The following is a 22579-nucleotide window of genomic DNA, read 5'->3' as shown; positions in this document are numbered from 1 at the left end:
CTACATTTGTTAATATTTCGTCCATCCATCCTTTCTTTTGCGCTTGGTTGTGGGGTGGCTGTTGCCTATCCCTGCTGTTATAGAGTGAGAGGCAGGGTACACCCTGGACAAATCCCCAGTCTATCATTAAAAAAAGAAATTCAGATAAAGATGTTTCCCATCTGTTTTCCTCATACAAAGATCTTTAAATTCATTCATGTATATTTTTCATTCAGTGTTTTAAGGAAGTGATGCAAAATACCACATCCACAAATGCAAATTTGGTGTTTCTGAATTTTATTTTCTGTTTTTAAGAATGAGTTAGTAAATATATGAGTACTATAAAATACTTATTAGACTTAAAGTTATTGTTCCTTTTTGACATTGCATTTGACATTGCAGGACTGAGTTTAGTGCATCTATCTTGGAATGTAATTTTTAAAATACCGCCTTATTTGTTTGTTTGTTTTTATCCCTCTTTGTGAGGATTCCTTGTGTTGTGTTTTTGTTGTTGTTGTTTTGTATGTGCTTCTGTATACCACATGTGTTAAACTGTCTTCTCATTTCAACTGTCTTAGGCTGTAATATATCCCAAGCACGCTGCTATCTAAGGGGGCGCTGTAGCTAACTGAGCCCAGACTGGCCCTTTAAGTCTGACGTTTCAGATTTCCTCCACGTTGGCCGCACATGCGCAGATAGGCCTACCTGCAGAAAATTAGAAGCGAACAAGGAAGTCTGCCCCTGAGTACTGGATGATAGGCTGAATAAAAACAAAAAACCTCTCCGCCGGAAAGTCGACACTTGGTCACCAGTTTATATCGGCGTGACAAGATGTTTAAAAAACTCAAGCAGAAGCTAAACGAGGAGCAGTCTCCGCAGAGGAATGCACAGTCACCTCAGCAGGCCCAGGTTAGTTGTTGTGGTGCTCGGAGCTAACTAGCTAAGTTAACGTCTGTTGCAAAGACTTCACGGTTTGGAAGTGGTTGTCTAGTTATTTCTCATTGAGATAACTCAAGCTGACAGCTTAATAAGCTAACTTGAATTGTCAGTTCGTCCCTTTACTGTCTTGCAAACATTAGCACCGTGCTAAGTCCTTAAGTTAGCAGCTTAACTTAGCTGTCAGCGGTTGGAACAGCTGGAACTGGTAAATCCCGTTGTCCGAGTAGAAGAAAAGTCTCACTTCATACAGCTAATCATCAATTTGTTTGTAGCCAAAATGCCAGCCCGCATTTTTATACTCTCCAGTGACAACATGGGCGTGTCTGAGTTAATGCTTCTTGCATTAGCTGCCAGTGGATGTCAGCTGGAAGCTATATTTGACCCTTGCAAATCCTACTACTCCCAGGCGCCTCTATTAAAAACAATACAGAAGTAGCACACAGATTTCGAGTTGGAAGTTTGTCATTGGAAAAGCGCTAGAAACCTCATCAGATCCCTTGCTTTCCTCTTCTGTTAAAAAATGCGAATTGTTCTTTGAAATATGAAACTGCAAGTTTCTTTAAGCTCTCCTAAATATATGTGAAGGACTGAAGGTATGTGTCATAGTTTGGAGGTCCATCATAGTTCAGTTCCACGTTAATGTAGATATTTTCGCTGCATTTCTCTGTTTGCCTTACATGCAAAAGATCCCCAGTTCAGTTCTGGGAGGAGATCCAAACCCAGACTCCGGGGCTCACAAGCTAGGGCTTGTTCCCTATCCAGATAAATGAGAGGGCTGCATCTGGCATACAATATGCAGATCCAGCAACCCTTTGGAAGATGGATAGATAAATTACCTTGTTAGAATTGGCTTGGTTCTTATGCAGATTGGCTGTTTTTGAGGAACAAATTTACATTTGTTATTCAGAGCTTGTGTGCAGTTTATGATTCCCACTGACTTTCTGTAAAACCACAATCTTAGACTGAGTTTGGCTCAAAGGTGAAGGCATACAAAAGGTGAAATCCAGTAACAAGAGAACTTACACCCAGCAAGCATCTGTATTAAAGTTTGATTTACTGCCAGGCAACAAAATCAATATTTTTGTTATGACTATGTTTTTTCAATTAATTTATTACTATTATTATTACTTCTTTTTCCTTATTACTTATTTATTTTACAGATCAGCAGTGGAGACCGACGTAACAGCCAAACTCCCCCATTTAGTGATGGCACACCTTCTCCCAGTGACAGAGAGGTGAGCATGGTGTCAGCCTGTGATTCATATCTTTATTTATGTATGTATACTTGTGTTCAGACCACAGCCTGCAGAGGTTTCCAAGTCCCTCCCCAGCTTACATTCTAATGATTGTTTCTCTTAGGCTTTAAAAATGTGCTTTGTATGCTTTGTTTATGCATAATGTCTGCTTTATAACATACAAGTTTCTTTTTGATTGCTGTGTCAATTGAAAGTGAACACTTAGTGCTGTTGGTTTTCAGAATCTTCTGGTTGTCACTAGCAAACTTCTTTGATCCAATTATTTAAAGTAATCCAACAATCTAGACATATTGAACCCTGGACTCATAAACATGTTGCAGTGCATACAATAGCCAACACCAGATGGGAACATATGAGCCAGGCTTACACTGTGGTCATTAATGTTGCAGAGCAGTCAGCACTTGGATTCCATTCGTATGGTATTTTAAGTGTCTGAAGTCACTTATTATTATTGTTATTATCATTATTATTGTTACATTTTTAAAAGACCCTGTTCCACCAAATGAGCAGCTCCTTCTTTAGAGACAATGGAAAGGGCGTTTTAATGGTGTAGAGCAGACAGTGTTTCAGCATGTCTATGAATAATTGATGTATCCTCCTCAGTGTTTTTTGTGTCTCCTGTGACTAGTTGCCATATTTTGCCTCAATAGATACTGACAAGTCAATTCAATGCAGGACTATGCTCTATTAGAAAGAGGTAGATAAGCATAGGTTTAATGGCAGTGACTCTACAACTGATGATGCAACATGTTGTTATTACATCTGTTGAGATTAGATATGGATGTTTACAGTCTTTGTTGTTTTTCAGATAAAAATATATCTTAATCACTTTTTCCTTCATTTCAACACTGCAGAACGCTCACTGGAGTAGTGGCACCGTCCCTTTTGGTCAGGTTTCTATGCACTGCTCTCCCCACTTGTGCCTTTGGAAGCACACATGTGTTGCTGTTATGTGGCTCGGCAGCCTCAGCGTAGAAGCTTCGTGTAGCATCACAGCATCTTTTCTTCACCTCACGAATCATTAACACTTTGACATCTCTGAAAGCATTTGTTTCATGACTGAAGGCAGATTTAGCCCTTGGTTAAAATTGTGAAGATTACATGAGGAGATGTGAAACTGTTACTCATAACATTACTGTTGATTGAGTGCTTTTCAGTTTTTCTGATTTTTTTTTTTCTTTTTTTCCCAGCTTATGTAGTATCTCTCCCTCTGTTTCACTGTCTGCTTTCTCTTTTTTATTCATCTCAGTCTTTCTCTCTCTCTCCGCCAGCCTCCTCTCATCAGGCTGGTCAGCCACTTCCTTCAGGGCCTTTTCACACTCATGCTGTTGTTTTTCTCATTGCTCTCTGTGTTCCTCTCCTTTCCCCACCTTTCGTCCCGTTACTGCACTGATGGGGGTCAGGTGCTGGCCGGGATGATAGCAGAGCCCGCTTTTCTCTCTGAGTATACTATCTTTGCTCTGGACCATTCAAAACGACCCCAAACGGCCCAGGTAGCCAGTGTGGTGAGTTTGTCCTCACTTCCTGCCTCTTTCATCTTTCTTCTTCTCCTCCTCCTCTTGCCCCGTTCCTTCCTCCCGTCTTCCATGCCTTTGGGGAATCGGTAGAGGACTGTTGCCCAAGTAGGGACAGCTTGTTCCCTGCTCTCCGTCTCCTGTTTGCTTTGGATTTAGTAGCAAGAAGGCATCTCATATGTAGGTTAATTTTGCATCTACTAGGTTGTGGTTTACACTGTAGGATAGAAGCTTCTGTGCGTTCTGCCCCATGTTTGTTTGTTGTCCCTTCTTTCAGTTTGTGATCTGTCAAAGAAATGAACAGTGCTCATTTGTCTTTAGGTGATCTTTGCTGCTTGCCCTAGAGACCCTTGTAGACCCTTAAATCCTGTTATGTTGCCTGATCGCCTTTGTCCCGTCTCCCCTAAAGTCTGTGTATTTGGAGAGTTGAGATTTTTCTTTATGGGACAAGTTTTTAACAAATTAAAATTGAAAATTTTGTCTAACTCTCTAAGTAAACAAACACATCCAAATAGCGATTTCTTTATTTAAGATATATTTGATGTGACAAATGAAAGTTGGTATTGCTTGTAACTGCTTATTAATTACTGTTATTAAAGTTAAGGTCTATTTTTTTTTTTGACATTGTCAGTAGATACTAAGCACCAATTGTAAGAACGTATGGGTCGTCCGTATTCAGATACATACATTTGTACACACAGCTCTTCAAAATAATTTCTAGACTGCATAAGTCTGCTTTGTAACTAGGTTTGTAGCAGGTAAATGGAGCTCAGTATGAGGGTCATGTCAGTAAAATTGAGAGACATTGTTTAATTGTCTCTTAACTCTGCTTGCTCATTTTAAATGCCAACATAGCCCAGTACGCACCCCAGCTGCTGTCATTAACCAGGATTTGTGTGGATATTGTGAGATAATGTAGTGATTATAAAACAAGGACTTTATTACTTCAGCACAGCTGCTTCAGAATGACTGCCAGTCAACTTGTAGTGTTATTGTGCCAGTTATCGGAGAACAAAACGAAAAATATGCAAATGAAAGCAACTGTTTGATGAATTCAACTGCAATAAAATACGAACCTCAAGAGACTGAACTGAGATGGTATCAGTCAGCGGTTTGACTGTGTTTAAGTGGACCCATGAATATTTAGAATTTATTAACAATGTCTTGACCGTCTCATAATGATTTATTTGGTTGATCTGTCTGATTCACCTCTTGCTAGATGCTGCTTATGATCTGTAGTTTGGAAAGAGGGGAAGCCTTAAATTCTGCTGCCTTATCATTATGTGTATGGTTAATGACACTGATTAAGATGCAGTTACTCTTTGACCTTTTCATCGTTCTTTTATGTAACCTTTGCTTTGATATTTGCATGAAGGGATCATTAGATTCCTGGTATAGGGTTGTAGGAGTGTTGATGTGCTAAAGCCACAGATACAAATGTCCATCACAGTCATTTTCACATGTTAGCGATGTGACATAGTCTTGATTTTGGGATCTCATTATATTTACATTTACTCATGAAATCATTTCATAGATTTATTTATTTTTTTATATTTGTTTTTTGTTTTTGTTTTTGTTTTGTTTTTTGACTTGTTCTGCTAGCAATGTTTGTCTGTTGACTGGAGGCTTCTGTCGTAATTTTTCTTTATATTTTCAATGGTACTTTGGGGAGTTGGTGATAGTAACTCTTCTCAGTCACGTTTTGTGGTCTGTGATCTGTTTTAAATTTGGTTTCTGATTTGTCCCTGTGAGAATTTTGTTTGATCTTGTGGTCCTGAAATAGAGGCACTCAAGTGCCCTGGTTTGGTAGGTTTACATTTGGTGTACCATGAGTCATTGTCCATTTTTTTTTTAATATGACTGAAAATAGGAAGGCATGAAGGGCATGAAGGCATGAAGGGCATAATAGTGAAATAGTGAAAGGTAATGCTATAAATACTCTATTTTAACCTCCAGCAAAACCTGTCTTGGCGAGGAGCGGCCATCTGGGGATGATGGGAAATAACAGAGAAATAAGAGCACAGGGACACAGGATGAAATATAAAGGCGCTAATGGAGTTGTCTTACAAACAAACAAGTTTCTTTTTATTGCTAATCACTCAGACACCTTGCATGTCATTGAAGTCTTGACAGTAAAACTTTAGCGAAGGTCACATTTCTTAAAAGATTGAGGCCTGCTGTGTTTGTTCACATGCTGACATTTTTTTTTCCACTACTTTTGCTGACTCTTTGCTTTATACCCAAATTCTTCTTGTTCTTCACACACATGTACTAAATAGATCCACTTAAAAAAAACGTCTAGTGGTAGTTGATCATAATCACGAAGCTCTTGACAGGCTTGGTTGAAAGCAAGCGTTCACATGACTACCTGTGAAAATGAAGCGGAAACAAGTAATCCACAGGAAGGAGTAGCTTGGAGCTGGACAAGGGAGGAGAAGAGTTGCTCACTTTGATGCTGCTTCTAACAAATCAACTAAACCAACTAAGCTGCTAAATGTTCCCTCACATCAGTTGTGACGTTGTCCTCCTGTAATGCAGCTGCACACAGCACTGCCAAGCATCTTTAATTCAAACGCAGCTCTCCTACTTTTAACTATTTGTTCTGACCTCATGGCTGTTTGTAGTTTTGTCTTAACCCCTTTTTGTTTATTCTACAGTAGAGATGCCTTCTTTTGTGTATTTAACCCCTCTGTTTTTTCCAAGTTGCATGAGGGTACCCATTGCCCCTGCATTGCTCCCAGCAATACTAATATTGCTCCCTCCAGAGTAATCAGGGAGAGCCACGTTGGGTGTGGATGACTAACTGGCCCAGGACAAGTTGCTGATACAGCTGCCCTTTTCCTCATAATCTCATCTTTATTTTTTGGTCTTTAGAGTGCCTCTAAAGGTGCATTGAGGTCTCCCAGAGGCAGCATCAATGGGGATGGAAGTACTTCTCCTCATGTAAGAGTATTACCAAGCCTCCTCTTTAATCTTTTCAATGTGATTATTTCAGTGTTTTTGCACATTCATTAATGAGTTTGAGATCTTTATGTTTTTTGTTTTGGTTTGTAACAGAAAGAGGAGCCACAGTCATTTACCCAGAAACTACAGCTGAAAGTGCCCTCAATGGAGTCATTGATTCGTAGCGGAGCCAGTCGGGCGGAAAATCTGTTTCGCTCTCCATCTAAAGACAACCTGGTCCGAACTTCATCACGCGAATCCCTGACTCCTTTGGGAGAAAACGAGTCCCCCAGTGCCCCGGCATATGATCCACCCTCGGACATTGAGAGCGAGGCCGAGGAGCCACCAGGAAGTGTAGAGTCTCTGTCCAAAGAGCAGTTGTTACACCGAATGCTTAGAGTAGAGAGGAGCCTGGGGAAGTACAGGGGGAAGTATTCGGAGGTGAGAAAACAGACAGGATGCTTGAAGAGTAAAGTGTAAAGTCTGTACATGAATATAACTCCTGCTCATCTTTACATCTTTGTCATGCAGCTGGTTACTGCGTACCGTACCGTACAGCGAGAAAAAGAGAAAACGCAGGTACATTTTACATCCTTTTTTTTTTCTTTCTTTTTTTTTTTTGTCAGTATTTTTCCCATCTGATTTTTTTTGGAAAAAGAGAATAACATCTGAACTGATCCAACGTACATTTTTGTTCTCCCCAGGCCATCCTCAGTCAGAGTCAAGATAAAGCACTGCGCAGGATAGGGGAACTACGAGAGGTACGGCTATATGCTATGGATGTTTTTGTGTCTTTAGATTAAAATCATTTTTTTATTAATATAAACTGCACAAATGAATGAATAATCTACTGTATAGGAGCTTCAGATGGACCAACAGGCCAAGAAACACCTGCAAGATGAGTTTGATGCTGCGCTGGAGGAGAAAGACCAGATGATCACTGTGCTACAGACACAGGTGTGTGGATGGTGGTGGGAAAATTAGCCAAAGCTTTTCTGCTCTTTAGGATTACAACTTTATAAGTATGGCTTATTTTAAACACCGTACAAAACAAAACACCCAAACCCAGTTTAAATGTAACTTTTAAAAAAATGTACTTTAAAACCTGCTTTAATGATAATTTCACATTAATCCTTTCAGTTTAAGCATGATAATCAGTGCAGTGATGTTCTGGTATAAATGGTTCTTGAGTTTTGAATAAATGTGACGTTATTTAAAATCAGAGACAAATGAAGTGCAGAGGTTTTGTATTTAAAAGTTTCTCAGACCAAACAGGAATGCTTCACTTGCCTTGAAAATTAGTAGGTTACCTGCAATCAAAAAGCTGAAAGAACCATGTAATGCACAAACAGTCATGTAAAAATCAAGAGTTGTTTGAGACTGCATATCTACATCATGCAGATTTGTCCATACAATTTTAGTCGTCCTGATAACAAACAGCCAAATGGAGAAAACCTCCATAGCAGGAGTAATGAATCTGTATAACTATATGAGTTCGATTGCAGGGAACAATAACAGATCTATCTCAAGTTGCCAAAGGGACTGTGATTCATTTATTGATCTTTGTTCCTCTAAGGTTGCTCTGTTGAAGAAACGGCTCCAAGTGGGCCCCGATAGCTCGCTGCCCCCTGAAGGAGAGGTTCCTCAGTCTGAAGCTGCTGAAGTCTCTGCTTTTCCCACACAGAGTCCTTTGAAGGAGAACGAAGTAGAGCCTGAAGTCATTGAGGGTAAGTGTATTTATTAAAATATATGGTTATTTAGTTGCCTCTAGTAAGGAGTCACACTGTGTGAGCAAATTTTTTTTTTTCTAAGCAGTGAATTTTAATTTCTGGACAGGAGAGGGCAACAGTGATCCAACTAAACTCATGGAGGCTCTGCAGAAGAGAGTGAAGAGGCAAGAAAACTTGCTGCAGAAGTGCAAGGAAGTCATGCGTACACACAAGGAGCGAAGCGCCCAGCTTAGCAGTGAGAATGAAACTCTGCAGGAGCAGCTGCAGGAGCGACTGCATGAGTTGGAGAAGATGAAGGTGGTTACCCTGTGTTTTTCAGAAATGATAGAAGAGTTGGAGTGTAGTTATACTGTAATATTAGGACGCTTTCAGTCAAACAAAACTATACATTTTGGATTAAATATACACAGAATTACAGCAACAATAAGTTAAAGTGCCCAGATATTTCAAACTGATTTCCCAGAGATGAGCACTTGCTATAAACCAAGTAGTAAACTATAATTATAAAGAGGTTTGATTAAAGTGGGGATGGACGGTAAGGACTGAGCAGTGTGTTTAGAGGAATTAATACTGTGCCACAAACTGTCTGCCAGAGTCTTTATGGTCCGCTGAGTATGTGACTCCATTATCTCGTGACACAGCAGATCGCTGTGGTTCTCAGAGTCCGAACATCCAAATTCTCTGGCTGAGCTCCAGAGTGAGGGTTCATGTCATGTCAGCGTGACATGACTGAGCCATTGTTTTCATTGATTTCAAAACATTTTGCTGCAGTGGTATGATCAGCTCGTGTAGCTTGTCCTTAGTCGCTCTGATGTTTTGCAGCCCATGATAACAAGTGGTTGTTGTAACAAAGCCATTGAAATAATAGACAGCTTGTATGTGCCGTCACTTGATTGACTTGCTTTCATTTATTGCCATAATATTTTTTTTTTTTTGGGGGGGGGGTTGTTGTTGTTTTTTTTGTATAAATCCGCAGCTTGTTTGGGAATGGAGGCCTGTCCTTTGTCAGGGAAAGCAGAGGTTAACAGGCGTTTAGCCCTCCTAAAACAGCATGAAGGGATCCTGGAACTGCTGGGCTGTCCTTCTCCTTTGCTTCAGACAAATATCCCATAAAGCAGAACATCTGTCTACTTTTCCAGACCCTAACTTCAACTATTTTTGAATTCATGTTTTAACTGTGTGTTGCCGTCCTTGAGTATTGTATGCTATTTGGTCTTTCTTTGTCTCTTTGTTTATTCATATGATACGTTTTGACATTATAAAAACATTCTGTTAATCACAGTGCTGCATACATACTCATGCCGTTGGCACACTTGTGTCAAACAACAGAGAAACATAGCCCAACATTTCCTGTTTAGTAGCTGCTTGTTAAAGTGCGGTGCCACAGAGACATGTCTACTACATGCCACGGTTGCAAGAGTGAGCTGTAATTTGGGTTGACTTGTTGGTTTAGTTGGCCATGTATACACACTGGTTGTTTGGCTTGTGGGTGAGGCATCCTGGGTGGTACAGAAAGCATCTGATTGGGAAGTTATCAGAGCAAACACGTATACAGGATGTAGGAAGCGGTGCATTGTGAAGTGGCATTCATGCCATTAGGACACGTGTGACTTTTTTTATTTTTAATTCTGTCGATTGTTTTGTCTTTAAAGGAACTACACACAACAGAGAAGACTAAGCTGATCACTCAGCTGCGTGATGCCAAGAATCTCATTGAACAGCTGGAGCAGGACAAGGTTAGTGAGGAGCTTTGAGATCTGGATTGAAGGTTCTTCCGTTTCAGTTACATGTGTATGTGTGTGGCCGTGTGTGTGTTTTTACTCTGCTGTTGAGTAGCTTCAGACTCATATTGTTTAGCTTAAACTTTGACCCCAGCACTGCAGGATGGATAGCAGTTCTGCGAGGAATGCTGAAAGCGCTTAAAGCCGTAACACAATTAATAGCACAGGGCTGAGTTTTACAGCCCTCGTTCATGGAGAGCAGATCAACATAAGCTTTAGTGTTGATTCCTGTGCTCAGGGTATACAGGTAAAGGGATGATTTTTCTTTCATGGGGTACTGGTTTTTTGTTTTTCAGGGAATGGTCATTGCTGAGACCAAACGGCAGATGCACGAGACACTGGAAATGAAAGAAGAGGAGATTGCACAGCTGCGGTCCAGGCTCCAGCAAGCTATAGCCCAGAAAGAAGAAGTACAGGAACAGAAAGAAAAGGCTGAGAAATCGGGTACGTGCTGTCCATGTCAGGTAATGTACAGAAAAGTTCAGTTTTTTCTAGATATGTTTGTGATTTTTTTTTTTCCCCCCTCCAATAGCTTTTGAGGAACTTGAACGAGCACTGGGTGTAGCTCAGAGGGCAGAGGAGGCTCGAAAACAGCTGCAGGTTCAGCTGGAAGAGCAAGTGAAAGAAATCGAACGGGCCAGTGAGGAAGAGAGGAAGAGTCTGCAGCAGGAACTCACACGAGTCAAACAGGAGGTTGTCACCATCATGAAGGTCAGGAAAGGACTTCTCCTGAATATTTGTTTATTGATCGAATAAGTAATTTGCTGCAGTCATATTTCTAGCTTTATCCAAAGTGTTGGCTTCTTTGAAAATGATATATTGTAGCCACAGAAGTACCAACATTGACTCAGTATTGTAAGCATTTACATTAAAAAGAATTTAGTGTGTATAAAATGTTCCACTGCTGTCATGGAGAGCAGTAATATCACTTTGTTTCACGAGCTATGATCATCTGTATTTATATTTACCATTCTTTTTTTTTCTTTTTTTTTAACCAATATTAGAAATCATCAGAGGAAACTGTGGCCAACATGGAAAAGCTCCACAGTGAAGCTTTGGCAGTTAAAGAAGAAGAGATGAAAGAGAAAATCAACAAAGCTGTGGTTGGTGCAAAATGTTTTCCCTTATTCAGTTTAGCAAAAAAACCACTGTATCAAATAAGAAAAATATAACTTTAATATTTGTATTTTTTTTTAAATGCTGTTTAGGAGCAGTGCAAAGAGGAGTTTGCACAGCTGGCTAAGGAACGGGAACAGCAGGCCGCTCTGGCTCTGGAGGACGCAGAGTTACAGAAGACGGCTTTAAGGACAGAAGCTGATAATAAGGTTAAGGAGATCCAGCTGGAGCTCGAAGCTGCAAGGACTGTGAGTTTGTTTGTTTATTTGGTTTTTTGGTTTATTTTTAATATTGAGAAAAGCAACAGCTGGCACACTGCAGAGCTTCGGTTTTACCTGTTTATTGCATCTTTGTGGATGTAACTTGTTCTTTCATATTGAATCTGCTAATCACTGACCGATTGCTTTGAGGTTCAGGACTTAGTTTTATTTAATTAATTGGCAAAATAACTTGAGTATGCTTGTGTTTATTTGGTTCTGCAGTAACACGCCACACACGCACAGAAGTACTATATATATATTATATATATATATAATGTTCCTCCTCTACCCCCCCCCCCCCCATTTTTGCACATGTCGAGGAGCATGTCAGGCTACATTTCACTGTGTGTTATAGTTGTATAACTATGCATGTGACAAATAAAGAACCTTGAACTTGAAAGTGAGCAATTTTCAGTGTGTAAATATTTTCACAGTCTACATTTAATATGTAATGCTGTCAAGCATTAAATCCTTACGTACTTGAAGCTTTTACAGAGTTGGTGGTAATTGAACTGTGTCACAGCTTTATTGTTAAAAAAATATCTTAATAACCGTCAATGTGTTTTTATAGCTGTGTCAGTTCTGTGAATGATTAACTGTAGCAGCTTAGCGGAAGAATCTAACCACCTCCATGTATGTGATTGCAGCGGATATTGGAACTGGAGAGCTCTGTGAACAAGATCTCACAAGAAGAAGCGGGTCTCTCCCATGAACTTTCCAGTCAGCTGGAGGAACTGAAGAATGAACACAAAGAGCAAATCTCTGCATTAGAGGAAAAGCACCACGAGCAGCTGGAAAAGCACAAGGGCACCCTAACCCAGCAGCATAATGCTGCCCTTGAGGAGCTCAAGGAAACACACAGGGCCGAAATGGAAACCCTTCTGAAAGACAAGGAGCTGCAGTTCCAAGCACATGTCGAAGAGATGAATCGGAAAACTCTAGAGAAGCTGGATGCAAAGCAGGCAGAGTTAGAGGCGCTCTCTGCTGAGCTTTCAGAGGTGCTGAAAGGTAAACAGCTTTTGGAGGAGAAGCTGTCGGCTGCTGAAGATGCTCATAGTTTAGCGCTACAGGAACACGAGACGAGGTTTCAAGATCAGGTGTCAAAGCACAGCGAAGAGCTTGAAAATGTCAAACGTGAGCATGATCAGTCGCTTGGCGGAATAGAGAAAACTCTGAAGGAGGAACTTAATGCATTGAAAATTGTTCTGAATGAAAAAGAGAAGGAAATCGAACAATACGTGCTTAAAGAAAAAACGCTACAGGAGGAATCACATTCCACTGCACAAGACCTAGAAAGCAAGATTAAAGAATTGGAAGCGCTGCAGCAAACTTTATCAGAATCCCAGCTTGAAATTGAGAGTTTAAAGGAATCTAATGCACAGTTAAATAAGATAACAGAAGATCTTGATAAGTGCAAGAAAGAACTGACAGATGTGGAGCATCAGTTGGAAGCTGCAAAGAATGAATGCCAACAAAAAGAGAAATCCCTTCAAGACACTGAGCATCAGTTAGAAGAGAGCAGGAAGGCGCTCTTGGAGAAAGAGAATTCATTTACATCAGAACTGAACACTAAGCTGGAAGAACAAACACGCCTCAAGAAACAGCTGGATGACGAAAAAGCTGCCAATGAAGCAAAGCTGAAAAACACTATAACTGATATGGAAGGTAAACTGAAATCACAGGAAACCAAAATGGAAAAATTCAAACAGAAGGCAAAAGAAATGCAAGAGAAATATAAGAAAAAGCTTCAGCAGAATGAAGAAAACATGAAGAAGGAGCTTGCAAAGAAGGAAGAGGAGCTTCAGCAGAAAGAACAACAAGTTCAGGAGAAAATCGTAGAGATGGCCCAGAAAAGTTCCCAAGGCCTCAGCAATGCAGTGTCAGAGCTGCAGGATAACCATAAGGAGGAAGTGGAGAAACTACATGCCACTCATAAGCATGATATTGAAGACCTGGAGCGCCGTTGGCAGGAGCGGTTAGGACAGCAGGAGGAAGAATTAATGGAGAAACATTCAGTCATACTGCAGGAGAAAATCCAGGAGCTGGAAGAAGTGTCTCAGCAGCTTAGCAGAAGCAGAGCGGAGACTGAGCAAGTAATGGGTGAAATAAGGGGTTTAAAGGAGGACCTGGCGATCCGAGAAACCACTGTGCAGAAGCTGCAAGAAGAGCTTAATGAAGCAGCACTTAAACTTGAAAGTTTGGCAAAGAGTGAAGCGTTGCTAAAAGAACAAATAGAGTCAGTGGAAAGGAACCTTAACCAGGCGCTCGGTGAGAGAAACGCCCTCCAAGACAAGCTGAACGAGACAGAGGAAGAGAGCAGAGAGAAGCTGAAAGCTTGGTCAGATAAGTTGAATGAAGCGGAAAAACAGCTTGAAGCGCTGGAAGGTGCCAGATTTAAGGAAAGTGCAGACTTGCAGAGTAAATTTGAGGAAACTTCCATCCAACTGAATGCCAAGGAAGCAGAGTTACAGCAGCAAATGATTAAGATGAGCAACCAAATGAACCATTACTGTAAGGAGGTTCAGTTGAAAGTTGAGTGTGGATCTAATGAACTTCAGCAAAACGTGGAGAGTAGGTTGAAAGAGCTGGAAGATAAACTGCTCTCTGGTCAGAAAAAGGTGGGACATCTTAAAAACATTATCCTTACTAAAGCAGATCAAATTTGCACTTTAGAGGAGAGTGTTCGCCAGCACACCGAGGAGAATAAAAATCTATGCATTTCATTAGAACAGATGACTGCTCAGGTAAATGCTCATATGGAGCACATCAAAGCCTTAACACATGAGGGAGAGACTCATTCTCAGTCCATTAGTGAACATGTACAGAAGATTGAGGAGCTCAGCGAAGCAAACAGAGTCATATCAGAAACTTTGAAAGCAAATGAGCTGCATATCAGTGGCTTGGAAAGCGTCGTCGGTGACTTAAAAAATCAGCTAGCAAGTAACATAAAAGAGAAGGAGGAAGCCATAAATCAGCTGACGCAGCAGTATGAAGAGGAGAGGCAAAAGGCCGCTGCTCAAATGGAGAGACTGGAGCAGGAGAGGCAGTCTGCTTTAGAGCAGGCGGATACACTCAGGACCAGTCTGTCTGAGTTAGAGATGAAATTCACACAGAGCGACAACACTACTGGATCTCTGCAGGCCCGGCTTGAAGAGCTGGAGCGAGAGATCGCCGAAAAGAATGAAGCTTTGCAGCGGCTGACAGCAACAATTGACAATCAGTCCGTCAGCAAGTCTGAGATGGACCAACTGTTGAGTGAGAAGGAGCAAAAAGTCAGTGGGCTTACCGTAGAGCTTGAGAGCTCCATCAGTCGACTTAGTGAGCTTCAAGAGCAGTTAGACCTAAAGACGAAAGAGTGCGAACAGCTCACTTCTGACCTCAAACAGCAACACAGCATCATTGAGAATGAGAAGCGCGAGTTGGTTGAACAGCTGCAGATGCAGTGCACCCAGAAAGGTAATGTAGAGCAAGAGATGGCCAAAAAACTTCAGGCCCTCGAGGAAAGCAACCAGCAGTATAAACAAAAGCTTGAAAGTCAAAGGGAGGAATTTGAAAGGTTGAAAAACGAGATTATCAAGAGCAAGGACGGGAGTCAGAAGGAAACTGAGGAGAGCTTGTCTGAGAGCACTCAGAAAATGTCTGAGCTGAAAAAGAAAGCTGAGCAGAGAATCAGCCAGGTTACAAAACAGTTAACGTCACAGCTTGAGGAAAAAGAGCAGACGATTACAACTCTTCAGACTAGCCTGGATGAACTTAAGAACAATGAAATTTCTGTGCAAAAACACACAGAAACATTAGAAGAGAAAACAAAATCGCTGGAGGATGCTCTCGTCAAGCTTAAAGAAGAGCAGGCCAAACACCTTGAACAAGTTCTGCAGAACGAGAGGCTTGAGAAAGAAAAGTCTTTAGAGGAGTTGAAAGTCATGTATGAAGACAAGCTGACCTCACTTCAGAGTGACGCAGTGCAACAGGGGCAGCTCAAAGACATTGAATCAACATTACACGAAATCGAGGCAAAGCTAAAAGAAGCAGAGGAGCAGAACGGAAACCTTCTCGCAGAAATAAATCGCCTGAGAGCAGAAATTAGCGAGAAGGATGCCCAATTGGAGCAATATCAGGGGACTGCTAGGGAGGTCCAGAATCCATCAGAAACTGAGGTAAAGGTGGAATGCAGCAGCATGCAGCAAACCAAGAGTGTGATGGAAAACGAGCTGGAAAACCATGCTCCTGCTCAAGAGGTGCACGATGAGGACTCATTACAGTCTCTGAAGAACAAACTGAGCCAGGTGAAGAACGAGAAGGAGAAAATCCACAAGGACTTCGTCAGGCTGCAGAAAGATATGCGGTCACTGAGGAAGGAGCATGAACACGACCTAGAATACATGAAGAAGGAGCTGTTGGAGGAGAATGAGAAAAAGCTAAAGTAAGGCTTAAAAATGATCGTGAAAAATCCCTTGTCTGTATAATATTAGATTTTTTTGTTAATAGTTGCTAATTACATTTCCTTTGCTCTCTGTTCTAATAGGCTGGAATTAGAAGATTTGGAAATGAAGCACAACTCTGCGATGAAGCAGATAATGAGGGAGTTCAACGCGCAGATGTCTTTGAAAGAGAAGGAGCTCAACACAGCAGTGAAGGAGGCCATCGGTGAGGCAAAAGAGAATAATGCTCAACCAAATTAAACCAACAAGATTTACAAGCAAAGGAAACGAGCAGTCGAAATTGTTCACTTTTGCTGTGGTCAGAATCTTTCAGTACTGCACTTTGATTATGTTTTAAACAAACGACTGGCTTAAACTAGAAGATCAAAGTAAATATGACTCACGTTCTTGGGATGGCTGTGTTGTGACACTGTACTTTTTACTCTGGACTCAAATGGGGATTACTGCTTGTGGAAGAAATGTTTCCTTCATGTTAAAATCCAGTCCAAAATTAGAGGCAAGTGAACATATAAGTTGTGTTTTTATGCACTTGGCTTCTTCTTTTTTTTTCTTGATTCAGAAAAAGCTCAGAGTGTTGAAGAAGAGCTCATCAGTAGCCATCGTGAAGAAGCGAGCCAGCTGAGGAAGGTGATTTCCCAGAAAGAGGATGACTTGCACAAAACTGTTCAGAAATATGAACAGGTTATACAGGTACTATTAAAAACTCATCCTATTTGTTTTAATGGGGTTATACTATAGGGTGCACTCCTTTGTAGACACCACCCATCGACTGTTACGGTTTGGATTTATGTGATATCTCTCTGGCTGCCTTTAAAGAATAATTAAATTCCAAAGAGGATCTGAGGTCTGAAACAGCGCAGTGCCCTCACTGAGTGATTTGCAGCATACTTGAGTTGTGATGCTGAGATGATACATGGGAAATGACTCAGTCGTTGTTCCTTTTTATTTGTTTGTTTTTTTCAGAGTCGAGAAGAGGAGATGGGAGACAGAGTGTGGCAAGTTCAGAAACAACTGGAGGAGTTGCAAGCAAGAACGCAGGACACTTTGGAGGTACAAATAATGCTGACCCACTGTTCTTCACTGGCCAAACATCTGTTATAGCTGTCACAACTGGCTGTGCTTTGGATGATTTTGCTTGTATTCAGATGTAGAAATTCATGCCTGTAGCTGTTGTAGTCCATTTTGAAATGGAGGGAGGGGTTTGGAGTAAATTTATGTAGTGATTCTGTTGGAGTCATATGTCACTTCACTCTAGCTGTATGAAATCACAGCATTTCGGCTCCCTTCTGGGAAAAGGCTGGAGTTTAAGGGAAGCAGTTCTAGCTCTGAATGAGCCTAATCCAGATGCATTTTTGTGTCTGTATAAACATTTTCAAATGGCCTATTACAAAGTTCACATCCAGGTTGACAGACTAGGCAGTTATCGTTCAGCTTTTTCTTTGGGTTGCTTCATAATTGAAGATATCCGTCTAGGAGCTCGGGGACAGTTTTCCTACATAGTTTTCTCTGATCAGTCTCTCGCTCCGGTCGTGTGGCCTCTCTCCAAAGCACGCCGGATGCTGCGAAGCTCGTTTGAATCACTCAGGAATGTTCTCCGGAGAAAATGGAGATTGTCAGGCAGTGGCCAGCGTCAGTCCCTGTTCTCAATTAATATCATGCGAGGTGATTGTAGACATTAGATTTATTCTGCAGCGATACTGTCATGCAACATGTGCATAGTGGAATGGCGCCAGATAAGACGAAAGCACTCCGGGGAGACATTTTAGCCAGGTGTTGAGGTGCCATGAGACCCCTGCAGTGATTCTTCTACCTTTTGCGCACATGTCTGCATGCACACGAAGACAAAGAATTATGCTGCTCTCTCTGCTGCATTTTTCCCAGGTGAGGTAATAACTTTATGGGTGGATTGTATGGCGTTCAGCTCAGGGAGGCCTTTTCTTGGGCCTCACAGTGGGTCAGTGTGTCCCTCCACAGAGAGAGGAGACTAAATACAAGTACACTTTAGTCTGTGTAGACTACAGTGTGTTTAAACAATGCTGTTAGTCCATCTTTTAAAACCTTCTGACTTGTGTCTGTGGCTCTTAACTCCAAGCACATTTATTTCTAGTGGAGACATCAGTCTGTGAAACTGGTCATCCATGAGTGTATTATATATACATGTAATTTCTCAGCGCTTTAGCTTTAGAAAATGTTATTCAAACAATTCTAAATTGTTCGGGAACTATTTTCAGCAGTGGATAAATACACATTTGAGTTTTGTTGATGTCGGTAAATGAAATTCTGTGCTTTTAGAAGACGGTGGAGCTTCTCGGCACAGAGGTCTGAGATAATATGGATACTGGGGCGGCACTAAATGTGTCATTACTGTAGTTTTTACATCCTTTTTTTTTTTAAATCAGGTTGAAGTGTTGATTTAATTAAGGTTCGGTTCTAACACACAGTGTCTTCTTCTCTCTTGTTTTTTTGTTGTTTTGTTTTTTCATTTTAGGAACAGATGACCCCAGAAGAACTAAAGGTATACTTGTTCATTATATGCTGGTTTCACTGTTCCTAGCGTACAATTAAATTTACTAACATGAATACTAACAAAAATATAACGTTCACATTTCATATTTTCTGATTCCTGTCCCTCTCGATCTCAGGCTCAGCTCGCTGAAAAAACAACGTTGCTGAGCGAGGCTCGACTGAGAGAGCAGCAGTTTGTTGAAAGAGTGAGTATCGGACCCCCTTGGTGGCTCTTTCTGAGGACACCAAATCCATCGCAGTGTATTCCCAGGATTCTGTGGCCTCCAGCAAGAGCAGCTACTGCTCTCCTGCTGCATCAACTTAATTACACAGCACATCTGTTTACATTTGCTTTAACCCCATAAACAATCACAACAACGCCTCCAACAGCTTTTCTCACACACACCATCGTTCTCACAAGCATCCTGCCCTCCTCTGAGGATGGCCACCAAAATGCTTATGTCCTATTTAGCAATTACTCTAATGCATAGAATTAACCCACTGGGTTAAAGAGTTTTTAAATAATCTGCACATGCTTGTTTGTTTCTCCACGCTAGATTCACTCGCTCGAGGACAAGATTAAATGTTTCCACCGAAACACTGTTGTAACTCATCTCGGGAGCACATTTAAAGGTAACACCATGAATCACTTAGTTCTGCTTCTTGATCCAATTTCCTTATAGATTTTCACAGCAGAGATGACATGCGTAACGCTTGAGCACAGCCCAGTCTCATGGGAAAGCGTAACGTATGTTGTGTGGACTCTGTAGGGGCGGAAAAAGGGCCACCTAACCTTTTTTAGTGTAATAAAGGATTTTAAAGACAGACCATGTGATTATATTTTGTGTCAACATGTGAAAGTTACCGTAAAAGTGTAGCTGCTCTTTAAGATCTCAGTTGGTGTTTTGACACTGCCTAATCTGACAGTTAACACACTGCTTCAGAGATCAGGCAGGAGGTGCAGGTCCTCAGCAGTGTGTGCCGGACTGCTTTAGCTATGCTTTTGATTATGGTTTAGCTAGCAAAGCAGGATTTTTAGGCTTGCTGGTAAAGATAAGAGCTGGGGTTATAATTAAAGCTAGACTACGGGTTGAGGGTGTATATGTATACGTGTGGTTTAGGCTGAGGGAAACCTCTGGAGATTGACCGTAAGTCAGTGCAGTCTCCAAGTATACCACGACCCAACTGCGTTTCATCTGTGTGAGAGTATTTGGAGAGATTGAGTGAGTCCTCTCGGACCTTCTCTGGTGCTGTAATAAAGAGAATCTGCTGTATAAGCGGGGGGGCGGTGAAGAAGCCATGCTTAGATTTAATGGATTTTGCAGATTGTGGCCTAAACGTTTCCTACGCAGGACACTGCAGCACGCAGATTTCTCGAACCTTTCTTATCCAGTACATATATATTGCTCATATTCATATTTAAAGCCGCTGATGACTCAGTTGAGCTTACGTAAACCACCTTGAGTTGTATTTTTAGGTAGGAAATTGATCAGAAAGCTGTTGAAATCTGCTTTCCTGTGTGGTTGATGTGAAAGTTGTCCTAGGTGGGGCAACACAGGGTCAGGGGGACAAAGGGCATGGGATTTATTGGTGACCCATTACTCCACACCAGAGATCAAAGACTTGTTTGCACTGCTCTATCACCTTTTCCTGTACTCTAATCGCACAGTCCTTCTGGGCACATTCAGGCACATTTGAGGATGTTTGAGTGATTATTTCCAATAGGCACAAAGCGACTGGATGTTGTTCCATAATAAAGCTCTTTTCTTCAGTCATGAAAGTGTTAGCAGCCCTGTCCAAGTTGTAACTCAGTCGTTTCCATTCATAGCTTTTAGTGGGATAATTGTGTTATAGCTTTGGGTGCAGACCTAAAAACTTGTGTGATATTAAAGTGCTCATGCTGAGTCTCACCATTCTTTCCTGTACTCAGCTTTAGTGCATAATTTAAACTGTGCAAAAGGTGGTTTTGAATTTGCTTGCCAACATAAACCTGATGCTGTTAGTTGGGGGGGGGTTGTGTGCATTTTCCAGGATTGTTGTACTTTAAAACGACATAAAAACGACCTACATACACTAACATGCAGCTCTCACAGCTGTGTTTTAGTTTTTTTTGTGGTAACTGTATTGAGGTTGGATTTTTCTCCTTAACCAAGGAAATATAAGCAAAGTGGCAACCTAGAGTAGCTGATGTGTAGTCATATTTAATACATTTGAGGTCATTACAGATGTTGAAATAATGGGATTTGAAAGACATTAAAGAAAGAGAAGTTTGACAGTTGTGGTCATCGTGAAATATTTGATTTGTTGTTTTTGCTTGTTGTTACAGATCCTGGACTCAACATTTCCGACGCCTTCTCAGAACCCACAGAGATGGAGTACCTGAGGAAGGTGCTGTTTGAATACATGATGGGACGTGAAACAAAAGTATGTTCTGGTTTTTATTTTTTTTATAAAAAGATTCTACAGGAAGAAAAAAACCAATAGTTTTTATAATTAATCTTTTTCTCATTTTTATGTCTCCATCTTAGTTGGCTGAGAAAACATTAGCTGCTGCTTTGATGGTCTATTAGATGAGATGATTCAAAACCACCATATAAAAAAAAAGTTGCTGATAATTTTTATTTTTAAAGCTGGTGACCTCCATCTGCTACTCATTTAGGAAGCTATATAAAACTCATGTTGTGTCCAGTCTTGTTGGATGTAATTAACAGCGATCTCCCTAATTATCAGTGCTGTTGACATGGTCCTAAAGTCAGCGGGAGTTTCCCAGCTCCTCAACAAACACTCTTTATAACAACATGGCAGACCTCCCCCGTGCGGAGGATGTCCGGCGGGCTGCCCGCGAGCTCATACATCTTGCATGACGCAGATTTGCCATTTAAAGGCATGCTGGCCTTGTTTAGTGTTAGCTGAGTAGTTGGGTTCCCTACACAGCCCAGGAGCCCTGTTTCTGATTATCCTCTGTGTTTATAGGGAAATGCATGCTCCCTGGCAGATAGGCCTGGAGTTGATTATGCAGATAATTTTCATTCTTGTTGAGCCTTTTCTTGCGCTTCAGTTGTCTCAGAACAAGCTTGATTTTGATTGGATGATGGTGTCAAAGGCAGAGGTTAGCTGGGGGAAAAAACAGAGATTATACTAACACCACAGATGACTCCTGCCTTGAAAGTAAACTGACTTAAAAAGATGACGATCGGGGTGTCAGTCAGAAAAATTCCCCTTTTTTCCACAGACAATGGCCAAAGTGATTACCTCCATGCTCAAGTTTCCTCCTGACCAAGCTCAAAAGGTTTTGGACAAAGAAGACTCGAAACCAATTGTAAGAATCTTTTTACAACTTGGGGATGTTTAAATGAGGTCAAATGTGTATCAGGATTTGAACTAATTTCATATCCGTCTCTTCCACAGCCTTGGTTACGATGAGTGTTTGAATGATTCGGGTACTTCTGGATCTGCTGCTACTGCTGCTGAAGGGGGAAGACTGCCATTATCTGTTTGCATTTCTTGTCATTTTATTCATGTGTGTGTTTGAGAAAGAGAAAAGCGTGTGTGTGCGTTATGTGTGAATGCTCAACAGGTATGAGGGAATAAGAGAATTTGACAGAAACACCTTTTTTTTTTTTTTTTCCCATAAACCGTGTTTTTCTTTGAAGTTAAGTTTAATTTATAAGTTTTAGATGAGAGTAAATGGGTTTCCTTTTATTTTAGAATGTGTTTATAAAGATTGGCTTGTGCAATAAATTATATTATCATCACATGGATGCCGACGGTCAGTTGATTTGTAGATCTCTGTGTTGTGCTGTTGTCTGAATCACTTCCTCTGTAAAACTGTAAACGACCCTTTAACTGTGCACTCGCACCACATTAAGATACAGGCCCCTGGACCTCTTTAACACAGCTTTTCTATGCTTTGTATTTTGACACTGACAGAAACAAAACTGTAAATTGTATTATGATAATAAAAACTGTACTATAAGGCGCTATATGACTTGCTATACAGTTTTCTTTTTCAGAGTAACATTAAATCCTATTTACAGAACAACTTTTGTCACTCCTTTATCCTCATCACAATACAGAATTTTGTTTTGTAGCTTATCTAATTACCTGTCTTTGC

The 22579-nt window shown here is 40.9% G+C and overlaps 1 protein-coding gene across 2 annotated transcripts; it reads left to right on the top strand.

The window, feature by feature from the left end:
- Window positions 1-653: 653 nt before the first annotated feature.
- On the top strand, window positions 654-22090 carry golga4 (golgin A4). Of its 2 annotated transcripts, XM_042215346.1 has the most exons (25): window positions 654-888; window positions 2079-2153; window positions 3578-3679; window positions 6563-6631; window positions 6746-7072; window positions 7163-7210; window positions 7336-7392; window positions 7490-7588; window positions 8208-8358; window positions 8468-8658; window positions 10014-10097; window positions 10439-10586; window positions 10675-10853; window positions 11147-11245; window positions 11351-11506; window positions 12166-15941; window positions 16044-16165; window positions 16520-16650; window positions 16924-17010; window positions 18449-18475; window positions 18603-18671; window positions 19023-19098; window positions 20792-20889; window positions 21698-21784; window positions 21874-22090. In XM_042215346.1, the coding sequence occupies exons 1-25, from the start codon at window positions 811-813 to the stop codon at window positions 21886-21888; spliced, it is 6351 nt and encodes a 2116-aa protein (XP_042071280.1). In that variant the 5' UTR covers window positions 654-810; the 3' UTR covers window positions 21889-22090. The 2 variants fall into 2 exon arrangements, with proteins under 2 accessions (XP_042071280.1, XP_005915499.1); XM_005915437.3 differs by lacking the exon at window positions 3578-3679.
- Window positions 22091-22579: the final 489 nt, after the last annotated feature.

This window comes from Haplochromis burtoni, unplaced genomic scaffold (assembly GCF_018398535.1).
Source record: "Haplochromis burtoni strain Fernald_Lab_line unplaced genomic scaffold, NCSU_Asbu1 Contig_12, whole genome shotgun sequence".
NCBI lineage: Eukaryota > Metazoa > Chordata > Actinopteri > Cichliformes > Cichlidae > Haplochromis > Haplochromis burtoni.
This window is presented reverse-complemented; position numbering and strand designations above follow the sequence as displayed.